The sequence below is a fragment of the Calypte anna genome, chromosome 28, assembly GCF_003957555.1.
Source record: "Calypte anna isolate BGI_N300 chromosome 28, bCalAnn1_v1.p, whole genome shotgun sequence".
Classification (NCBI taxonomy): domain Eukaryota; kingdom Metazoa; phylum Chordata; class Aves; order Apodiformes; family Trochilidae; genus Calypte; species Calypte anna.
This window is the reverse complement of record NC_044273.1, coordinates 488274-509881: the sequence shown is the minus strand read 5'-3', so window position 1 is coordinate 509881 and position 21608 is coordinate 488274. Positions and strand designations below refer to the sequence as shown.

General features: G+C 56.5%; 1 protein-coding gene across 15 annotated transcripts in view; it reads left to right on the top strand.

The window, feature by feature from the left end:
• The first annotated feature begins 10881 nt into the window (after window positions 1-10881).
• TCF3 (transcription factor 3) overlaps window positions 10882-21608 on the top strand; it is a 77709-nt gene continuing 66982 nt past the window's right edge. For all 15 annotated transcript variants that reach the window (XM_030466568.1, XM_030466567.1, XM_030466554.1 and 12 more), the window contains exons 1-3: window positions 10882-10980; window positions 13497-13598; window positions 20378-20450. In XM_030466568.1, the coding sequence (XP_030322428.1) occupies window positions 13524-13598; window positions 20378-20450 (148 nt within the window). In that variant the 5' untranslated portion in view covers window positions 10882-10980; window positions 13497-13523. The remainder of the gene's footprint in view (window positions 10981-13496; window positions 13599-20377; window positions 20451-21608) is intronic.

Below are 21608 nucleotides of genomic sequence, written 5' to 3'. Positions count from 1 at the left end.
GGATGCAGGACAGGGGTTGCAGAATGGGGGGATGTGCAGAACGGGATGTACGGCAGGATGGAAGGGGGGAGGACGGGGTGTGCGGGATAGGGGATTGGGGAATGGAGGTTGCAGGGCAGGACAGGGGGCAGGATGTTGATCCCTTCCAGGGACCCCAATTCCTGGGCTCCCGCTGCCCTCTAGTGGGCTGGACTGGCCCCTCCCGGCCCCGCAGTGTCCCCGCGCTGTCCCCGCTCTGTCCCCGCGTCTCGTTCCGCTGCCCCCCCTGGGCGGGATGGGTGTCCGGGCCAGGCCTCGAGGGTCTCCTCCCCGTCACCCAGCGGGTCCCAATGTTCCCAGCCGGGTCCCCTCCCCGGCACACAGGGGTCCCGCTGCCCACCCCCCTCCCCATCCTCAGCAGCGCGTCCTTCAGCCGCCAGGTGGAGCAACGAGCCGTGTCCCCATCCCTATCCCCATCCATCCCTGTCCCCATCCCTGTCCCCATCCCCATCCCCATCCCCGTCCCTGTCCCCGTCCCCGTCCCTGTCCTCGTTCCTGTCCTCATCTCTGTCCCCGTTCCTGTCCCCCTGCTCTGCCCGCCCTGCCCGTTGCGGGGTTGCTGCTCAGCCTCCCGCAGCCGTGTGGCAACTCTGGGCTCTCCTTGCTCCCAGCCCTTGGTGGCACCTGGCAGTCCCCCCAGGCAGGGTTGGTGGCCACGGGCTTTGGTCGGGTTCTGTTTCTGCCCCTCTGACGTGGGCTGAGAGGTGGAAGGGGAGGGGAGGTCAACCCCAACCCCAAGCCCTGAGCTCAGGGCACATTTGGGGACCGGGTGGTGGCTCCTGCCCGTGGCTGGGCTGGATGCTGGCAACTCCTGAACACCACAGGGAACAGTGACACGCGGGCTGAGGCTCATTGCGACCAGGGGCAAAGTGAGGCCTTGGGGTGGTGGGGAGGCAAGAGAGCGGTCAGCCCTGCCCTTCCTCCCCTCCATTCCTCCTCCTCCTCCCCTCGGTCGCTTCGGGAGGTGCCACCTCCGTCCCCAGCCCTGTCCTGGGGAGCAGGAGGGGACACACACAGGGCTGGCAATGCCGGAGGGCAGCGGGGGGAGGAGAATTTTCCCTTCTCCTCCCCGTCCTGTTGCGGTTGGAGCCGTGGAGTGGAAGTAACAGGCGGTGACACCGGTGCCCGAGGAGCCGCCACCAGAACAATGGCCGGGAGCGCAGAGGACGCAAGCGGCCACGCTGCCACCAACGCTCGCCCAGGAGCCGGACACATCCCTGGGGACACCCCCCAAGGACACCTGGGCTGGGGCATCCCAGGGTGACGAGGACACCGTGCTAAGGACGGCGACACTCCTGAGGGTGGCACTGGGGCAGAGCTTGGGCTGTGGCGCTGGGGCCGCCACCAAAGAGGGACCCGATGAGTTCCTGAGGGAGCAAGTGGGGGGAGAAGAAAATGGCAGGCGAGACAACAGGAGCAGTGTTGCTTTGCCTTTAAAATAATGCAGCAAAATTAGCAGCTCTGCAGTCATTAATATGCAAAAATGCAAATCAGGAGGTAATTAAGCTGCAGTCCTCCGGAGGATATTTCCATCATAATGAATTCTATTGTCAGGGAAAGAGCAGCCAGGCAAATTTATGTTGCTTACATGAATATAAAATATGAGTATCAAAGAGTTGTCCTTGCTGCCTGCTGCTGTCCCCTGCCCCAGACAGAGGAGGGCAGAGAGCAGAATGTCCCCAACCCTTGCACCCATCGGGCTGGCACTGCCCATTGCCAAGGCAAGGTGGCTGCCAGAGGACCTGGATACCTGCAATGATGGAATAAAACAGCCTCTCCTTTCCCTTCCCTCTGTGCCACATCCCCAGCAAACCCTCAGCTAACTGGCAGAGCACTGGTGCCATCCCCTGCCGTGCTCGCTGGCACCAAGCCCCATGCCAAGGCTGTGCCAGATCTCCCCAGGGTCCCCCCGAGGACACTCAAACAAGGGGGTGACTCTTCCCTGCAGGGTCCTGGGGGTTGGGTTCCCCGAGCAGCCTTGCAGAGACCTCAGATGCCCCATCTGAACCCACCCAGATCCCCTCGATCCCCTCATCTCAACCCATCCAGATCCCCCCTTGGAACCCACCCAAATTCCCCCACCAGCCAAATCCCCAGAGAGATGGATGCTGAATAACATTTTGTCTGTCTGGCTCTTCCCACCCTCTGGGTGTACTGGGGGCCAGGAGCCCACCAGGACTGTCGCTGGGGGATGGACCAGGGGCCCTTGAACACCAGGATGGCAGAACCCCCAAACTGAGGGCATGATGTGTGGGTACCCCCAGGCTCTGGGGCATCAGGGGAAGTGGGACTTCTGAGCCATTTGTGTCATGCACCAGCCCAAGGGCCACCAGACCTTGGGCACGGGCTCTGTCCCCATCAACCTGTCCCAGGGAGCCATGGTCCCCCCCCAACAACCACCACAGCCCCCATACCCAGAGGGGGGAGAGCCGGGGTGCAGCCCTTCCCCTTTCATTCCCGCCAGAGGCATCCGCCACGGAAAACAAACCGAAACCCACCCAAAACGAAATAGTTGGCTGGGTGCCACCCTGCAGCTGCTGTCTCCCTGCTCAGCCTGGCATTTTTCAAATGTCAAGGCGAGAGGCTGCAGCCCGGCTCGGGGGGCTCAGGGTTGGGGTTGGGGTTGGAGGGGGCTGGGGATGAGGAGAGGGTTGGGGAGGGGAAGGGGTGCAGGAGAAGGGGGGAAGGGACCCCTTGCACCCCCTGCAGCTGTCATTGTCATCCCTGCGGTGGAGGTGGGAGATGGGGGAAGGTGGGGGAAGCCGGGTGGGGGGGCGGAGGGAACTGGCTCCATCTTAGCGTCGCTGTGGTCGAGGCGAGAGAAGATTTTTTTTTTTTTTTCTTTTCTTTTTTTTTTTTTTTCTTTTTTTTAAAAAAAAAGAAAAGCAGGAAAGGAGACGGCCAACCAGGAGCAGCTGCTCCCCGGAGACACGGGGCTTTCTTCTTCCTTTCAAAGCCACAAAAGTTGTTGCTCGCAGTCCCAGGAGCCCCCTCCCCGGCCCCTCCTGCCCCTCCCCGAGGTGGCCAGGGTGGCTGGTTGGTGGCCAGAGGGCAAAGGTCATATGGCAAGTGTGGCTTCCAACAGGGAACTGGAGCTGGGGCATGGGGCATGGGATCTGAGAGGGGACATCCTGGTGCCACTGCCCCAAGGAGGACCCCTGAGGGCATCAGGGCATTTTCTTGTCACCACCAGAGCACAGTCCTGGCCGGGTCCTGTCCCCTCCCTCCTGGGGCCCCAAGGTTCTCCGAGGCCAGGAGACAAGGAGCAGAGGATGGATGGCAGAGGAGCTCCCGTGTTTACACACAGTGACTTGGGATCCCCACCAGCCCTGGCACCCCCACCACCAACCCCCCTCCTGAGGTTTGAGGTGATATCCTGCCTGCTGGGTCTCACTGTCACCCCAGCCCAGGGGGCCCTGGAGCAGGCAGCAGAACTGCAGACAGTGAAGGGAAGGCTGTGGGGGGGGCACAGCTCCCTGGGACCATTGAATCAGTTTGGCTGGAAAAGCCCTTTCAGATCATCAGGTCCAACCATTCCCAAGGCCACCCCCACCCCATGTCCCTCATCCCCACATCTCCAGGGCTCTGAAACCCCTCCAGGGATGATGGGGACTCCAGCCCTGTCCTGGGCAGCCTGGGCCAGGCCCTGACAACCCTTTCCAGGCAGAAATTCTTCCCAAGCTCCAACCTAAACCTCCCCTGGCACAACTTGGGGCCATTTCCTCTTGTTCTGTCCCTTGTGTCCCTGTCCAGCTCTGGCTGGACACAGAAAACAGCAACTGGCTACTCCAAGGATGAGTAAAGTCCAACAACTGCCCCATGCTCCTTGCACGGCTTGGGGGGGTAGAGCCCAGGGAAAGGAGCTTGCAGATTTCTTGAGCTCCCCATCCTTCTCTCCTTCCCTTATTCTGGAGTGAAAATCGCCAATAATTTGGTTTATAAGAGACCAGAAAAGGAAAACAACAGGTTATAAATCAGGGTGACATTTTCCCTGCCAAGCAGCAGGTTGGAGCTTTTTGCATTCCTGAGTGACCTGCCCCAGCTTTGGTTCTGCTCTGGCAGGGGGGGGTTTGGACTCAATGATCTTCAGAGGTCCCTTCCAGCCCCTGCCACACATCCTGTGCTGATCCCTGGCACCTCAGCCTCCATTCCTGGGGGGCTGAAGGAGAGGTGCAGGGATGGGAGCACTCCCTGTTCCCTGGAATTAACCCTCTGGCAAACTGCAGTGCCCCCTCCAAGCAGCCCTTCCCCTGGGGATGAGCAGAGGGGGTGCAGTGCCCACCCCCTGTGGGTGCCCCCCCGGGTGCCCCCATGGGTGCAGGGGAAGCTGAGGCACCCGGTGCTCGTTTGGCTTTGATGCTCGATGCTGAGATAAGGGAAGGTTTCTGGTGGCTGCCACGTTAAACTGAGGTGACTGCAAACAGGGGGGGGGAGGTGTCCCCTGAGCCCCAGGTCACCCCCCACCCCCCAGGTGTTGATGTGTTCACTGATTCCTGGCTCTGCCACCCAGTGGAGTGGAGCTGATGGGGGGGCTGGGGGCTTCCCAGACATTTGTGATCCAGTTCTGCTTCCAAGCATGAGCTGGGTGCTTTGCAGGAGAACCTTGAGCACCCAGGATTTTCCTGTTTCAGTTTAACCGAGGTGCTGGGGCTTCCCCTCCCGAACGGAGCAAGGTTGGGCCCGATCCTGGCAATTCCCATGCCCCCCCAGCACCTCCCTTTGGGAAGGGAAGGGAAGGGAAGGGAAGAGGAGAGGAGAGGAGAGGAGAGGAGAGGAGAGGAGAGGAGAGGAGAGAGAGGAGAGGAGAGGAGAGGAGAGGAGAGGGAGGAGAGAGAGGAGAGGAGAGGAGTGGAGAGGAGAGGAGAGGAGGAGAGGAGAGGAGAGGAGAGGAGAGGAGAGGAGAGGAGAGGAGAGGAGAGGAGAGGAGAGGAGAGGAGAGGAGAGGAGAGGAGAGGAGAGAGAGGAGAGGAGAGGGGAGAGGAGAGGAGAGGAGAGGAGAGGAAGAGGAGAGGAGAGGAGAGGAGAGGAGAGGAGAGGAGAGGAGAGGAAGGAGAGGAGAGGACCTCTCCAGGTGTCTGAAAACTGGGTTGGAGGAGAGATGGGAGCCCAGGCCAGTGGCTGCCCCTGGGAACAAAAGGCACATCCAGGATTTAATATGGGTGAAAAGCCCCTTCACCACCCCAAGGTCCATTCTGCCCCCCAGGATGCTCCCCACAGCCCCCCCCGGTGTGGGTTTGCAGGGGGTAGGATGGGGGGGGGGATCTGAGGAAGGCATCGCAGCCAGATTTGGAGAGGAGACGCCTGGCAGATGGCTCTGCCCCAGATCTCATCCCTGGCTGCCGTTAATCTGGCTTCCTGCACCCTCCCCCCTGCCCTGGGCCCCCTCCCCACACCTCAGGCTGCACCCGGGCTACCACTGCTGCGGGGCTGGTGGCCCCGTGGGGACATGGCAGGGGTGGGGGGCACCCCGGGACGGGGCTCATCAAGTGTCCCCAGCCCCACAGCTGCTGTGCCCACCCGTAAATGTCCCCTGCCACTCGATCGAGGCCCAAAACCAGCCAGCAGCAACCTCCACCCCTGCATCCCCACTGTGCTCCCCTGGGGCACCCCGGGACATCCCCTTCCCCTTCAGAGGAGGTGTCAAGACGATCTTCGGGTGCGGGGGGGGCCTTTTCTTTCCATTTAGAGGAGATTCCCCGGGCTCCCCGCCCCGGTGAACACCTACAGAGGGTTTCATGTCCGGAGGCAGCAGCCCGGGGAGGGGAAACCACCGGGGATGCCTCTTTGCCTCCTCCTGCACACCCTGCCCAGGGCCCCCTCCTGACCCCGGCTCAGTTTTTGTTGATTCTAAGACAGTTTTTCCAAGCTCCCCCAGCAGGATCACCAACACCCCCCCATCCAGAACCCCCCCATCCTCAGGCTCTGCTCTGCCATGGGGACTGAACCCTCAACCCCCAGGGGTGTAGGCCTGGGGGATTTCATACAAACACAGAATCCCAGACTGGTTTGGGACCTTAAAGCCCCCCCAGTGCCACCCCTGCCATGGTCAGGGACACCTCCCCAAGCCCAGGGTGCTCCAAGCCCCATCCAACCTTCAACACTGCCAGGGATGGGGCAGCCACAGCTTCTGGGGGCAGCCTGGGGCTCAGCACCCTCACCCCAAAGAATTTCTTCCTAATACTCAATTTAAACCTTTCCTTTACAATCTAAAGGTGACAATTCAGGGACTGCTTTCCCCAGGGCCAGCCTGCATGGCACAGCCTCCTGTGTGCTGGAAAATGTTCCTCCAGGTGAGGTGATGGAGGGAAGAATGGAAGCAGCAGCAGGAGGAGGCAGCTGGAGGGATTGTCAGCACCGATGCACCCGGGCAGTGTTTGGATGGAACATTTTTGCTTTTTTCAACTTTTGCACCAAGTGAGGGGTTTGAGCACCGAAAAATTCCCCGCTGGATTTTCCTGTGGGCTGCCTCAAAGCTTTTCCAGTGCACGGTGGGGAAGTTTCTCTCCTGCCCAGGTCTGGGCTGGGAGCTGAGCTGAAGTGAGTGCCATGGCACCAGAATCTCTGCCTCCCCTCCATCCCATGGGGTGCCCATCCAGTGCCTGTGGAGACAGAGCTGAATTTTGCCTCAGTTTCCCCACCTGCCCTTTGCTTTGTTGTCTCAGTTTCCTCACCTGCATACTGGGTGGGAGGGGGGGGGGGGCTGCTTGAAACCCCTGATCCAGGTCTGGAGGAGCAACCAGGGCCATGCCAAGGCCACCCCCATCCCACCCACAGCTCCCTGGGGACACCCATGGGCTCCCTGCCCAGCTGGCCATGAGCAGCCAGCACCCACCCTCAGCCAGGAGCTGAGGAAAGGGGTGTCCGTGGAAAGGGGGTGTTGCCATGGCTGGGATGGGGAGGACACAGGGACACAGCACAGCCCAAGGGTTCCTCAGGGCTGGCCCAGCTGCCTGGACAACTCAAAGCCAAGCTCAAAGCCTCCCTTGAGCCCATCCCCGTGGCAGCCAGGCTGGGGGGGGGGGGGGGGGGGCTGGGGAGGACAAAACCACTGTAGTGTGAGAGATGGGTGGGTTTATTTAAAAAAAAAAAAATGGAGGTTTTTCCCTCTCCCCTTGTTGTTGTTATTGTTGCCCATAAATAATAATTAACCCACCACTTCCAGCCCAGGCCACTTGTTTTAAATTTCCTGGCTAAAGTGATGTAACAGCTGTGCGTGATGCAATGCCATGTGGAATGCATCATTCAGGAAACCAAAAACAAAACTGCCTTTCTGGCCAAATACTCAACATATCTCCTTCCCCCAGCCCCCAGCTCGGGGGGTCCAGCAGCTCCCAGGCCTGGGCTGGGTGTTCCCAGTGCCCTGCACAGGTTGGGGGGGCAGGGGGCAGCTCCCCTGCTCCATCCTGGCTGAGCTCCAGGTCTTTTTCTTTCTTCTTCTTTTTTTTTTTTTTCTTCTTTTAATTAAAAACGTTTCAAATCAAGAGCTGGCACTCTGTTGAGGACAAATAAACCTGTGTAAGCCCAACACGTCCCCTGCAAGGGAGTGGAGGATCTGGTGGGCTTTTCCTGGAGGGTTCACCCATTTCCTTCCCCTTTTTCCCCCAAATTCTGCCCTGCTTTGGGGAACTCACTGGTGAAATCTTCTGGTGGCTTCAGAGGGGTTCCTGTCCCCCCCTGTGTCCCTTTGTTGCTGGGGGGATGTGTGGGGATCCCTGGCTCAGATCCCCCCATGCCTGGCAGGGTTTAGCTCCCCAGTGCCACAAGGTGAAATAAACTCCCCAGGATGTCCGTGCCCACCCCTCTGCCTTGTTCTCCCCACATCGTGGCTGCCCCATGCCCAGCACTGCCCCTGCTCCCATGGGAACCCAACCTGCCACTGAAATGGGGCTGGACAGGCAAGAAAGGGAAGGAAAAGAGGAGAAAAAGGAAGGAAAATAGAAAGGGAAGAAAAGAGAGAAAGGGAAGAGAAAGAGAAAAAGAAGGAAAAGAGGAGAAAGGGAAGGAAAAGAGGGGCGGGAATCAAAAAAAAAAAAATTCTAAAAAGCAAAAACCAAACCAAACCAAAACAAAAAGCACCAACCCAAGGATGCAATGGGAAATCAGAAGTCAGAGCTGAGGCATTTCGGCAGCCGGGGCTGGAATGTCTGACTCACACTGTGACTAAATGCAAATATGAACTCAAAGTTGCTCCTTAAAGTCTCCTGGATCCAGCATGGATCCCGAGCTCCCAACACCCCCTGGCCCGGGGACTCCCAGGGAGCTGGCCCCGAGCCCTGCAGCTCCTGTCTGGAGCATCCATCCCAGGGACAGTGACCAGCAAGGCTCCCAGGTTTTTTACCTTCCTGGAAGTGGGATGAGGAGGGAGCCTGGGGAGCAGGATGGCACCCCCAGCCCTCAGCTCTGGAGCTGCCCGGAGCCCCTGGGCCACGGTTAAAAAGGAATAAAAGGGATGTGGTTCCTCTGCCCCAGGGGAATCCCCGGAGAGGGAGGCAGAAAAGCTGCAGAGGGTGGTGAGGGCACCCCTGCTCCCTCCCCCCCTCACTTACTGATATTTTATCACCAGTTTTTTTCCCCCAAGCTGCAGCTCCAGCTCTGTGCTGGGGGGAGGTGGAAAGGGGAAGCACTGGTCCTGTGCCTCACAGCAGGGGGGAGCACCCAGGCTTTGGGGGCTACAGGGGGGACAGCAGCCAAGGAGCCACCCCACAGGGAGGACATGCAGGAGAAGAAGGCAAATTCCCTCCTGCAGAGCATGGGGCAGCTCTCCCCTTCCTTCTGTAGCAGGATCTGCATCTCTGCTCATCCCAGAGGCAGCTGCAGGTGATGATGTCCCAGCCATGCCCTGCACACCTTGACACCCACTGAGCTCTTCACCCAGGGCTGCCTGGGGGAGCAGCAGGGATGAGGGGGATGCTCAGCCCGGGGGTGCAGATGGCTGCGTGCAGTGCGGTGCCCAGGGGCTGTCCCTTGGCATGTCCCAGATGGCTGTGACAACCAGCACCTTGCTGTCAGCCCAGTGTCCCCATCCCTGCTGAACTGGGGCAGGGGCTGTTCCCACCAGTGGGAAGATCCAGGTCTGGTGATAGGAGATGAGTCCATTTAAATGTATGCAATTCTTTCCACTTTAAAAACAAGCCAAAAAAAGCCAAACGGCCTTAAAAGATCCAAGTGACAGCTGAAACTCAGGGCCTGGGGGCTCAGTCTGGGTGAGCAAGGGGCTTTGGAGGGGGAGCTGGGAGGGCAGGAGCCACAGCCCAGCTCCTCCGAGCACCGCACCAGACACCAGTGGAGGCCACGGGACGAGTCCCTGTCCTCACCCACGGCACCCACAGGCACCCAGCCCTGGCACCTGCCCGGTCTGACCCAGCTCCGTGCAGAGCAGGGGCTCAGCCCTGCGGGGTCACCTGGAACGGGGTGAGGAGAGACCCCAAACCATCTCCCGTCCTCGCAGGTGACATCTGAAGAAGCCACCGAGCAGGCTGGCAGCCTCGGTGTGACAAGCAGGTCCCTGGCGGGCAGGACAAGGTCTCCCGAAGCCGCAGGGTCCCTCCCTCCCTCAGCTACGGGGCACCGGGGCACCCGGGGTGCGGTTCCAGCAGGTGCCGGGCTCTCCGGGCGGCACCTTTGATACAAAGCGCCCGCCAAAGGGCGGCCAAGAACCGGCACCGGCTGCCGGGGGAGCCGGGCAGGGAGAGCCCCAGACACGGACACACAACACGGAGTTCACAGCGCAGCACCAGGGCCTGCTGGCAGGTGCGAGTGCGGGCAGTGCGGGCAGGGGTGCGGGGAACTCAGGCCTCGCAGCACAGCCTGGACCCCGCGGTAGCCCCGGGCCGGGGGCTGCATCGTGGCGGGGACTCGAGGGTCCCAGCACCGCGAGGGGGTCAGGGGCACCCGTGGGCACGGCGGAACCGGACCGGGTCCTGCAGGGCCCCAGGGACCGTCCCGCTGCGAGGGGCTGGGGCTGAGTGCGAGTTCTGGGTGAGGACTCAGGGCGAGACCCCCGCCCCGGGGCCGCCCCCGCAGCTCGGACCCCGCAGAGGCCCCGCTACCAAGCGAGGGGAACAGCAGGAGGCGACGGGAACCGGCGGCCCCCCCCCCCCGGCACACTCGGTGGGCGGGGACTGGAGCACAACGCGTCCTGGTTGGCCGTGGCGCCTGTCACTCCGAGTATCGGCGTCTTCCCATTGGACGGCTCTCCGCGGCCTTATCAGTCCATCTCCCCGGAGCTCCCGTGTCGTCACGGCCCTCCGGCCCCGCCCCTTTGGACTGCGTACTCCCGTCCTCCTCCGCCAGGAAACATAGATCCACCAGTGCGGGGGGACCCCGCCGCTCCCCCTTCCCCCCGCGGGGTCCTGCCCCGCCGCAGCAGCTGCCACCCCGCCTCCTCCACCGAGGCAGCGACAGGGGAGGCGAGTGGGGAGCGTGCAGGGGGCAGTGCTCCCGCCACCACCACCTGTGTGGGCGGCGGAGGGATACAGCGGGGAGGGGGTTGTCCGCCACGGAGGGGCGGTCCGTGCAGAGAGACGCGGGAGGGGGCAGCGCGCGCCTCCCGCTGCCGGCGCCGCGGGGCGGACCATGCGGAGGGTGCGGGGCCGGCGGGGGCAGCAGCAGCGGGAGGCGGAGCGGCGGCAGCGTTAGAGACTCGGGACAGGGCGGGACGGGAGGAGGAGGAGGGGGAGGGCGTGGGGGGAGGCGGGGGCGCGGGGCGGGCCGGGGCGCACGCGCCGCCCGGTGCGGGGCGATCGCGCCGCTTCGCTACGTTGTATCCGCCGGCGGCGCCAGAACAATAGGGGCCGCCGCCGCCGCCCGCCGGCCCTGGGCGCCGCGGCCGCCGCCCGCCCTCCCGCCCGCTGCCCACCGCCGTGCCCCCGGCCCGCAGGACCTTCATGCGCTTCCCCTCCCCCGCGCACGCACGGCGGGTGCGCGCCTGCCCCGGAACAGGTAAAAACCAAAAATAATAAAAAAATTATAATAAAAGAAAATAATAAAATACAGACGCGCTCCCGCGTGCTGCAGGTCCTGGAGCAGCCTCCCCGTTCCCCCCCCAAGCCCCTCCGGCCTCTCCCCACCTCCCTGCCTGCAGGCACTTGCGCCGCCGGCCCCCTCCCTCCCCGGAGCGGCAGCGGCGGGACGGGACGGGGCTCGGCTCTATTGTCCCGGTGCCGCCGGCTCTCGGCAAAGTTTGCCGGGGCCGGGAGAAGGGGGGCGGGTAACGGCGGAGGCCTGCCGGGGAGTCCCAGCGCCTGCGGGTCCGTCTGGAATAGGGGGTGGGGGGGCTCCCCTTTCCCTGCCCGGGGGGGTGGGTCGGTCCCCGGCTCCCGCCGCCAACTTCAGCCGGGCACCCCGCTCCGCCTCCTCCCAGGAGCTGCCCCCGGGGCTCCGCGGCTCCTGCCCAGCTCGGGGCACACGGGCGCTGCAGAAGTTGGGGGTCCCGATACGTGCGGGGCATTTTCGCTCTCCCCCGTTTTAGGGGTGGGGGAGGTGTCTGCCCGCTTCCACCGCACTCAGTGACCGGGCCGGACTGCGGGGACCGCCTCCGCCCCTCGCCTCGGGGGCTCAGCCCGCTGTGACCCCCTCCCCACAGCCGTCCCCTCTGGCCTCCCTGCACGGGGGTCGGGGGAGGGGAGGGCAGAGCAGAGCCCAAGGGACGTGTGAGGCCCCACCCGGCGGGGCTCCCCTCGGCCCGGTTCCGCCTGTCTGGGCCCGGTCCGGCTCGGTGGGGTTCTCGTGTGTCCTGGAGCAGCCGGGCCCGGCCAGGCCGCGTCAGGAGTTGAAGGAAAGGGAAGAGCTCGGGCCGGCGGAGCCTTTGTCCGAGGCGAGAAGTGCCGGCGGGCCCCGCCGGAGGAAACCCGAGCGGGACGGGGGGAGAGGCGGACATCTGCTGCGCGTTAGCCCGGCTCCGGCGGGGCCCCCCGGCTCCTCCGGGGTCAGGTTTTTGCTCGGCCTTTGTGTGCGGGGCGGATAAAACCTTCCTGGGCCAGGGCAGGGGCACTGGCCGTCCCGGGTTTGCTGGGGAGAGAAAAATCTAGGGGTTTGAAGAGGGGAGTGGGGAGGGAGTGTGGAGTGATATTAAAATCAACCCCCGAGTGGAATTTGTTCGTAATTGTTCAAGTTGTCCGGGATCTTGGCGAGGGCTGCCGGTGGTCCCGGGGGATCTGGGGTTTTTGGGGGGGCTGCTGAATAATGGTTCTGCCTCCCCCCACTCTGCCAGTGGCACGGGGGGGTCTCTGGGGTTCCGACGGGACGAGCTGGACATCCCCAGCCCACCCGCGGCATGGGTCGGTAAAGTTGCTTTAAAAATCCTGACCAGCTGCATTGCTGACCCTTAAAGAGGCTTTTTAAAGAAAAGAACAACAACAAAAATCCCCTGGCTTTTTTTTTTTTTTTTAATAGTGGGCGAAGAGTTTGTACATGCTGGGCTGATTTCAGCATTTTTTTTTTAAAAACTTCACTGAAATGTGGTGGCTGAGCCAGCACAGCCTACAAACACTTTGGATCGTATGGAGTTGTCATCTTTTTTTTTTTTTTTTTTTTAGCCTTATGATTAATGAGTTAAAATTATTGGCCAGCTGCCCTTTGTAACCATGAATTAGTTCCTAAAAAAAAAAAAAAAAAAAAAGAGCCCAAAAAAGGAATCTTTTATCTCATCCCAGGCCTCTCCTCATCCCTCCCAAAGAAATATTTTTCTGTCATAGTGAGCTGGCCAAAAAGATCAGTCTCCCTTTAAAAAAAATAATCTGTAAAATTAGGAAGAATAATGTTTACCTATCGTGCAAGGTTGCCTGGAGGCTTTATTTTTGCAAAACCCTCCGAAAACAAAAATTATTTTTTTCCAGGCTCTTTCAGGAGCTGAGAGGTTCAGTTCACACCGGGCACGGGCCTGGCTGGGCATCCCCAACTTCAGCCCCTGAAAAAGCAGCTGCAGGTGCTCAGCAATTCGAAGGAAAGAGGCAAAAGATCAGACTTTTTTCTTTTTTTTTTTTCCTAAACAAAACTAGGCAAGGACAAGAGAGCCTCCTGCGGGGAGGAGTGTGGGGATGGAGAGGGGGCGAGCCGAGCCAGACAAGCGCCTGAGTGATAACTTGGCCCTGAACCCTTTGATAAATGAGTTGACTTTTTTCTTTCTTTCTTTCTTTCTTTTTCTTTTTTTTTTTTTTTTTTCTTCTTCATTCGCCACACGCCAGGAGCAAGAATTGGCCTGAACTAGTGGAATTGGCAGCAAAAAACTAACATACAAGTGTGTCTGGTCAATAGACCGCTTGTTCCTGCCTCTGGGTGCTCTGTGAGGACTCCAACTGTGCTCTCAGCAGAGAGTTGGATTGCTGGGGACGTGCAAGGGATTTTCTTTACTCGCCCCTTTTCTCCCTGTTGTCTTTTTTAAAATATTCATCAATGGGGTGGGTAGTTTGCTCTAGTCATTTAAAATACTCCTTCTCCCTCCCCCTCGCTTTCTCTAGGACTGCCACTGTTGAGTCTGTGGGAGTATGAATCAGCAGCAGCAGAGAATGGCTGCAGTTGGACAGACAAAGAGCTCAGTGACCTGCTGGACTTCCAGTATGGTAAGTGAGCACGGCCGGGGGGCTTTAAAGGCCCCGGGGCTCTGCTTGTGTGCAGTGTTTGGAGCTGCAGAAGGGAGGAAATGTGAGCCTGTTAAATTGGACATGATGGGTTTCAGATGTGTTGTGTTTGTCTGCGTGCACATGTGCTGCAACTTGTTTATTTCAAGTTAAAGCAAAGCCTCTGCCCTCTCCTCTCCCCTTCCCCCCCTTCAGCAGAGTATGTTTGCTTCCTTGAAGGGAGGCAGAGAGGGTAGGTTGGGTTTTGTTTTGGTTTTTTTGGATGGGAAATGCAACGGAGTTTGTGCTCTGGTGTTTAAAATCCTGACTGTGAAACGGGCTGGGTGGTTTGTTTCTAAAGCCCACCCAAAGATGTAACTTCAGTAGCTGATTAGCAGGCTTTTTTCCCTCTCCCCAGATCCAGGCTGTTAAACTCTTTGCTCCCCACAGGTTATTTTGTTCACAGTTTGAAAAGTGGCCAAGCTCTCTAACACGTTATTTTGCCGGAGTTGGACAATCGTGTTTCCCCATGCTCTGCTCTTCTGTAGCCTGGAAATCTTTAGCAGCTGTTTATTTTAAAAGAAAAAGGACCCAAGAGTTCCCCCAGAAAGGATGTGGAACAAGCTTGGGGGGAGGAGAAGTCCCCTCTAGTCATAGCAGAGCTGGGGTTAGTCCCCAGAATGTCTGTCTGTACCACAGAGTGTGCTCTGGGTTTGCCACAGTGGTGCTGGCTGCTGTTGGCAGTTGACTTGTAGAAAGGAGAGAGTGTTCAAAAAGAAAATAACTTTGTGTTGGGTTCCTCTGTTGTGTGCTGCACATTCATGGCACTCGGAGTGAGCCACAAAGATAGAAAAAAACAGCTCCATGAGGAGGAGTAAGCATCAGTGTCACCACTGTGGCTCTCCCCAGCCTCACTGAGCTGATTTCTCACCTGTTGGAGAAGGGGGTAAAAAAGTAGGGGCAGAACTAGGGGTATGTGCAGTCCTGGTGCCTGTTAGCCTGTGGGAAGTGCTGAGGCTTGGCCCCTCTTCTGCACCTGAGTCCTGAGCTTTAGCAGTGGGAAATAAAACTTTTTATACAGCTGGGACTTGTACCTGTCCCAGCAGGGCTCTGTGCTGGAGAGGGGGTCAGTGGTGGGTTTTCAGTCTTCTGAAGAGCAATTCCTCAAGAGGAGAGGTGCAGTTCTCACAGTTTCCTGCTTCTGTTGGGAGGTTGGTTCTGTAAATTACCACTGATGTGTTTTTACAGCAGAATGTTTTATGCTTGGTAGGGGGATTGCAGTGATGGCATGTGTTTAAAACAGAATATTTTCAGGGCTGTCCTGGGGAGTGGTGTATGGTCAGAGGTCCTGTGGGTTGGTGGGGCCTTGGAGCTTTCAGAGAAGTGCCAGGTTTTGGGGCTGCACTTTGAATCAGTAACCCATAATCTGCTCCCTGGTCAGAACTGCACTGGGAGCTCCTACTTTGCTTTTTTCTCCCCCTTTGAAAAAAATTCAAATCCCACTCACCTTTTAAGAGTTTTTTTAAAAGAGCAAACCCAAGATCTTGTTTTCAAATTTAACGAACCATCCTCATTTGCATGGTCAGAGCTGTGTTCCCTGGAGGGGTCTTGACCTGCCCCCTCTGTACACGAGTGTTTCTGTCCTTGAAGATTAATCAGCACCCAACAGTTGAATTTATTTGAGTTCAGTTCCAATGCTCTTATGCTGGTGTAAACCTGGAAAAGACCAGAGTTGCTTTGTGTTAGTGTAAGGGGGTGTAACGCTCATGCAATCAGCAGTGACACTAGGGGTGGCTGCTTGCAGGGTCAGGGCCTGCAAATGTCATTTGCCAGCAATGATTCAAAGATGTTCCCTCCAGGATAAGTTGGCCCATGGGCTCTGGGCAGGCTGGAACAGAACCAGGTCCATTTCACGAACACTCACCTCCTCACACACACACATACCCCTTCTCCTTCTCCTGAGTTTGTATAAAGGGAATATTAACATTTCTTCTGAAGGGTGAGGAGCTGAAGTGGAAAACTTCCTGGTTAGTGGACACTCTCCATCCTGGTGCTGAAGCTTGTTGTGCACAGCATGGGTCAAAAAGGCTGCTCTGAGGGTTTCTCCCCCCTGGTGTCATTGGGGTGCAGGCTTTTTCACCACAAAGCTCACTCTTCCAAGTATATTTATATTTTTCTTTGAATAAGCAGCAGAGAAACCTTGGTCCCCGACTCCTCTCCAAGAGAGTAGATGGGAGGGAAGACCAGAGAGATTCAGAGCAGCTGGAAGCATTTGCTTCACATCAGTATTTCCTTTTTTCCTAAGAAAATATGTTCAACCTCAATAGTCTGTGGTCCAGCTCAATGCTGTGTTTTGCCATGAGTGAATCTGAAGGTGCAGTCCTAATGGGGCTGTCTAGACACCCATGAGTTGGTGAGGTCAGTAAGTGGCAGTGTGAGATGCTAGAAATTTGGGCTTACAGTCCCTGAAAAGAAAAACTCTCGCTTTCTTGAATGAGTAAATAGATTGGGGGGTTATTGAGCTGCAAAGCACTTGCCCAAAGCTTTGTGCCAGTGTCATTTGCCCACTATGGGTGAAAATCAAAGGAATCTGTAATGTGCATCTAAGTGAGCTGGAGCCAAATGCTCAGCTCTGTGTGATCACAGCTTTGGGGTGTGCACGGCAGCGTGCTTACCTCTGCCTCTGAACAAATTACCTTTTATAATTGCCCCAAAGTGCAGGTAATTTGTACGCTTTCTTTCACCACTGCTCCCTGGCAGTAGTCCAGGACGGGCTTGCAAATCTGGAGGAGAGCTTTCGAGAAAGCATCCTGCATATAGATTCAAGCTGCCAGCTTAAACCTTTTCATCAGGTTTGGGGGCATTTTCCTTGCCCCCCCAGGTGCCAGGCTCTGCCCTCTGCCCACGCTGTCAGGAGAGGAGGGCTTGGGGTGGTTGTCCCAGCCAGTGTCTCAGCTGTCCTATGCTGCTGGTGGGGCTGAATTTGGGGAAGGTTCAGACAGAAATCATGGGTTTCTTGGTGGGGGAGCTCAGGGAGAGTCAGGATGGTGCAGCCCAGGCTGCACGGGGATGGTACTGAGCTCCTGTCCGTGCCGCAGAGCGTGGCTGCCAAGCTGGAGAGAGGCAGGCGGCTGCGTGCCAGCCGAGGTCTCTGGCAGAAGTGAGATGCTGTTAACAGCCATGATTATTAGCAGAGTATTAACCATATGCTGCGGGGATGCTGGTTGTCAGGGTGGGTTTCTAGCTGGGTGAGACGTGGAAGGGTGGGCAGGGGCTTGAGCAGTCACACAGGACCTGCTGTCTGATGTCTCTGCGAGGGGCTGCTCTCTGTGCCTGCCAGCACTTATGGCTCCAGCCACCCAACTGGGGGTGGAAGCCAAACTGTTCTCAGCAAGCAGGGCTCCTTCTGCCCTCTCTGCTGTTGCTCCTGACATGCTGGAGGATGCTGAAGCCGTGCCCTGTACCCTGCTCCCACCAGGGCTCAGTGAATGGCTTCTCATGATAAGACTTCTTGCTTTTGTTAGAAGTGAATCGGTCACAAAGTTGGATTTCATTCCACAGGGGACATTTGGGGCTGTAGTCAGGAAGGTCTTTTTTAAATGAACACATGAAAGATCCTACTGGCAATGTTTATTGAGTCAAATTCCCTCTTCTCCCTAAATTAACAGATGGATACTTCCCGTGCTGCAAAACAGATTTCAGGTTTTGAGTTGAGGCCTGAGGTTGGTGCAGCCTGGAATTCATAAGGTGGCAGAGTGGAGGAGGTGAAAACTGGCTATTTAATTTGAAAACACAGATGCACTGATAGAAGTACACAACCAATGAAGTGCTGCTGGATATTGTTACTTGTGTCTGGCAAATTCTTGTTCTTACCTACTATTTTGCTGTTGAAAATGTGGGCTCCCCTAGCTATCACCTCCCTGGTGGTGGGTACTGGTGTTTGCCTCCACACATTGGATTTGCATCTTTAACCTGGGAGAAGTGGATGGAGAAGACATTCTTTGCAAGGAGTGGAAACTGAGGGTACGCAGAAGTTGTTGCCAGAAGTCAGGGAGGACCTGAGAAACCAAATACAGTGAGTTAATATGGGGGATTTTACATAACCATTTAAATCTAACATTATTCAAATCCAACAAAGGCCAAGTAATGACCCAACTGCAGTTCCTCAGACACTCATGTCTGGGTCCTTCCTCAATGCCTGGGTCTCTCTGGTACATGTCAGCTCTGGTTCCTCTCCTCCTTCATCCCCCATTTATTTTTAAAGCAGTATTTAAATGCAGAAAGGAAATTCACAGTGGGTGGATGAACTTTGCCTGTAAGTGACACACAGCAGCCAAGGCAGCCAGCACTTCACTACTGACTTGTGCCAGGCTCCTCCAGGCAGCTTCAGCCCATTCCTCGTTGGAAAAACAAACTGGCAGCAATGGAAAAAGAAACAAACCTCAGAACACCTCCTGGAGCTGGAAGCAATGAGGGTGTTAAAAGCCTGTATTGAGGCGAGGGTCAACTGCTTGAGCATCACTGCTTCGTGTAGAAGAGGGTCTGTGATTCCTTAATCCCCGGGGTGGGGGAGAGCAGGAAGGTGTTGCATCAGTCTGGAGGGATCTCTCTCAAAGCAGGAGGAGGGGAGGGATGGGGAAGGCATCCCTGGGGTGTGCTGGGGAGTGGAGGTAGCAGGGGGGGAGCCACCTCTTCTGCAGAAGTAGAAAGCACTCGTGTCACAATGGAACAAAGCTGCTTATTTTGTCCACTTGGATTTGCCACTCAAACCTTGGGATTTTCAGCATCAGCAAGTGTTAAGCAGAAATGCTTGTGAAAAAGAGCCAGCAGTGCTTTTTGTTGGTGGTGAGTTTTGCTGTTTGGTTTGCTGCCCTTACGTTTCAGTGTCCCACCCCCCATGCTCACATGTGCAGAACTGCCACTTGGCAAGGGGGTTCCTAACCACTCCATCTCCTTCCCTACCTTAGGAGGAGGAGTTGGGGAGCACCAGCCTGGGGGATCAGCCATGTAAATTCCATTTTTAGTAATTCAGGAGATCTATGCAGAAAACAGCACTACCATGTGAGGGGAGGGGCAGGTGGTGGTGCAGGGAGAAGCTGTCACGTTTCAGAGGAAGGTAAGCTGCAAGTCTTTGGTGCTGTCAGCCTTTTCTTTTGTTTCTAGCCCAACTTCCTGAGGAAACAAGGTGTATATGATGCTAGGGCTGCCAGCCCACCCTGAGGGACTCTGGAGCCCAACCCCACCTGAGGGTGCTGGGGGAGCCCCCGTCCTGTGGGTTTCACAGTGAGGGTGCAGGGAGAGGGAGGGAGCTGCCAGGAGGTGCCTGCTGGCACCAGTGGCTGTCCCACACACAGGCTGGGTACTTTCCAACAGGTTACACCTTTATTCAAATACATTTTTATATATAAAACCCGTACGCATGAGGTGTGTGTGTGCACAGATGTATATGATCACAAATTTGTGTTCTTTTGAATGGTAGTTGGTTTCTTAACTGCTCTCTTTGCATCTCTACCACATTTAAGTGTTGTGTTTCTTTTTTTTTTTCCTCTCCAACATTTGTAAAAACAAAGCTGGGCAGACGGCTTTGTACAAAGGAATGTTTCTGACCACAGCCAGACATCAGCTATGTCAGGGCATGAAATGCTCCATTTCTGTAGGCTCTTGTGCCATTACATTGTTTAATCTTCAGAGTATTAAACTTTTGAGTTACTCAGACATTGCAAAGCTAAAATAATAAAAATTCAAATGACTTGGTGGTGAAAGTATCTTGAGTTGAGTAGTAAGAGGATATTAAAATGTTAATTCACTAAGCATTTTCCCACCAGTTGTTTTATTGGCTGGAGCTCCATTTGTGTGGAGAAGAATTAGTTTTCTTTTCTGCTGCATGCAGGTGTGTATAAATTTTTAAATAACAGCTTCTGAAACCCTCCCAACTTACATTAAAAATATTTATAAAGGTTAGCTGATGAACTGTGCAGTATTTTGGGGGGAAGCTCCCTGGCAGGAGACCATTAGCTGTGATACTGAAGCTGCAGCAGTACAGCAGACAAGTAGCCAGACTGACTGGTGCTGTACAATATGTGAATCTCTCTAATCCTGCATTAAATACCTCCCCAGACTCAAAGCTGTGTTAACTCAGGGTGCTGCAGGAGCCCCCAAAGGAGCAGGGGCTGGAGCTGCTCCAGGAGCCTGAAGGGTTTGTCCCTCCTGGAGCAGGCGTGAGGCTCCTGCACTGAGCATCACCAGAGCTTGTGGTTTGGTCATCTTCCCCCACGGCACTGGAAGCACAGGAAAAGCAGGATGAGAGCTGGACCACTGTGGGTGCTGGGGTGTTGGGGGATAAAACAAACCTGGCAGGGTGCTGGTGTTTTCCTGCTAGCTTTTTGTGAATGGAGTTGGCCTTTCTCCGCAGCCCTATGGTCTGGGTCTGGGTGACTAAGTTAGGGAAGAAACAGTTGGTTCTGACCACAGCAGTGATGCTTCTTGGATGGTTTTCAGTTGTACCTTAAGGAACCAGACACACTGTGTACACAGGAGAAGTTTATGCACGTAGGAATGTGTGTGTACATTAGCACACAGCTGCAGTGCTCTCCTGTCCCTCCTGCAGCTGATCTGTGTGGCAGGGACACAAGGAGAGAAAAGGTTTTTGCATCAGTAAAGTGCTTCTCTTCCCCCTCTCCCCACCCCCGCCTGTCCAATCTGACCCCTTTGCAGCAGCACAGTAAAACTAACATACTGAAATCTCTTTTTCTCTTCCATTCTCTCTCATCTTATTTTTCTAGATGTTTCCCCTGCCAGTGGCTAATGGAAAAAACAGACCTACAACCCTAGCGAGCACTCAGTTTGGAGGATCAGGTACTGTCATCTTTTTTTTTTTTTTTTTTTTTTTCCTTAACACCATAATGTGTCTTGCAATAAAATTGTGTTTGCTTCCAGAGGCCCAGTAGGAGAAGTTTCTGTAGTTTTGTGTGTTATGCATTTTTCTGCTGGTGGTTTGCTACTGTTTCTCTGGATGATTTCCTTGTTGCTCCACATGTCTCTGGGTAGGCAAAGCTGCTTTTGTTGATCTGTCTCCAGTCAGTACCTGAGCTGAAGGTTGTTGTCTTGCCACTCTGATTGAAGCAGCCTGAGAGCAGACAGTTGATGCTTGGCTCTTAAGCTGCCTGGACCAATGCATGTCTGCAGACCTGTGCCCTGGAAAACTTTTGCTGTACATCACCAAGAAGACACGATAGTGGTGGTGAATTCTTGGGGCTCAGCTGCCTAAAGGGAAGCTCTGGTGTAGTTTGAGTGTCTTCTTCATTCAGCAGGTTGGCTGGGATCTCTGCATTCCCAAAGGGACCTTTGCCAAGTCCTCCTGGCCAGATGCCTCCAGGCAGCATGGCCACGCTGTGGGCATCAAGGGGGGATGGAGCTGTTTCACCACCCTCCAAACTGGATCCCACCGTGGTTCTGGGGTGTGGTTGAGCACAGCCTCCCTTGTGCCACCTTGTCCCTGAAGCCAGCAGCTGGCCCTGCTGCCCAGGAGCAGTGGGTGGCCCTATCTGCCCACTGAGGAGGTGCCAGCACCAAAGGGCTTTGGGAGCAGAGCACCTGTGGGCAGGAGCTGGGCGGGCGGTCCGGCTGCAGCAGGAGACTCTGCAGGGCACGTGGCTTTAGATGCCTGACAGGGAAATGTGGCATTGGCCAATTTGAAGCTGAAGTGGAGAATTCCCTGGCTGGGCAGATGGATGGTGTGGTGCCCTGCCAGGCTTTTGATGCCCAGGGAAGCTGCTCTGTGCTGGGATCACTGCGGCCCCTGGCATGCAGGAAACACAGTAAATTTGTCCTTGCTGAAATACTCTGATGCTTTGTGGATGGTTAAAACTTGACCTTGTTTGCCCTGTGCCAACTCAGACTATCCAAGGAAACTCCTGGTTACATGGAACATGGGTGTCCTGACACCGGATGGCATCCTGGAGACTGGGGTGGGATTTCTGGAGAGCAGATGCTGCTGTGGGGCAACCTGCAGCA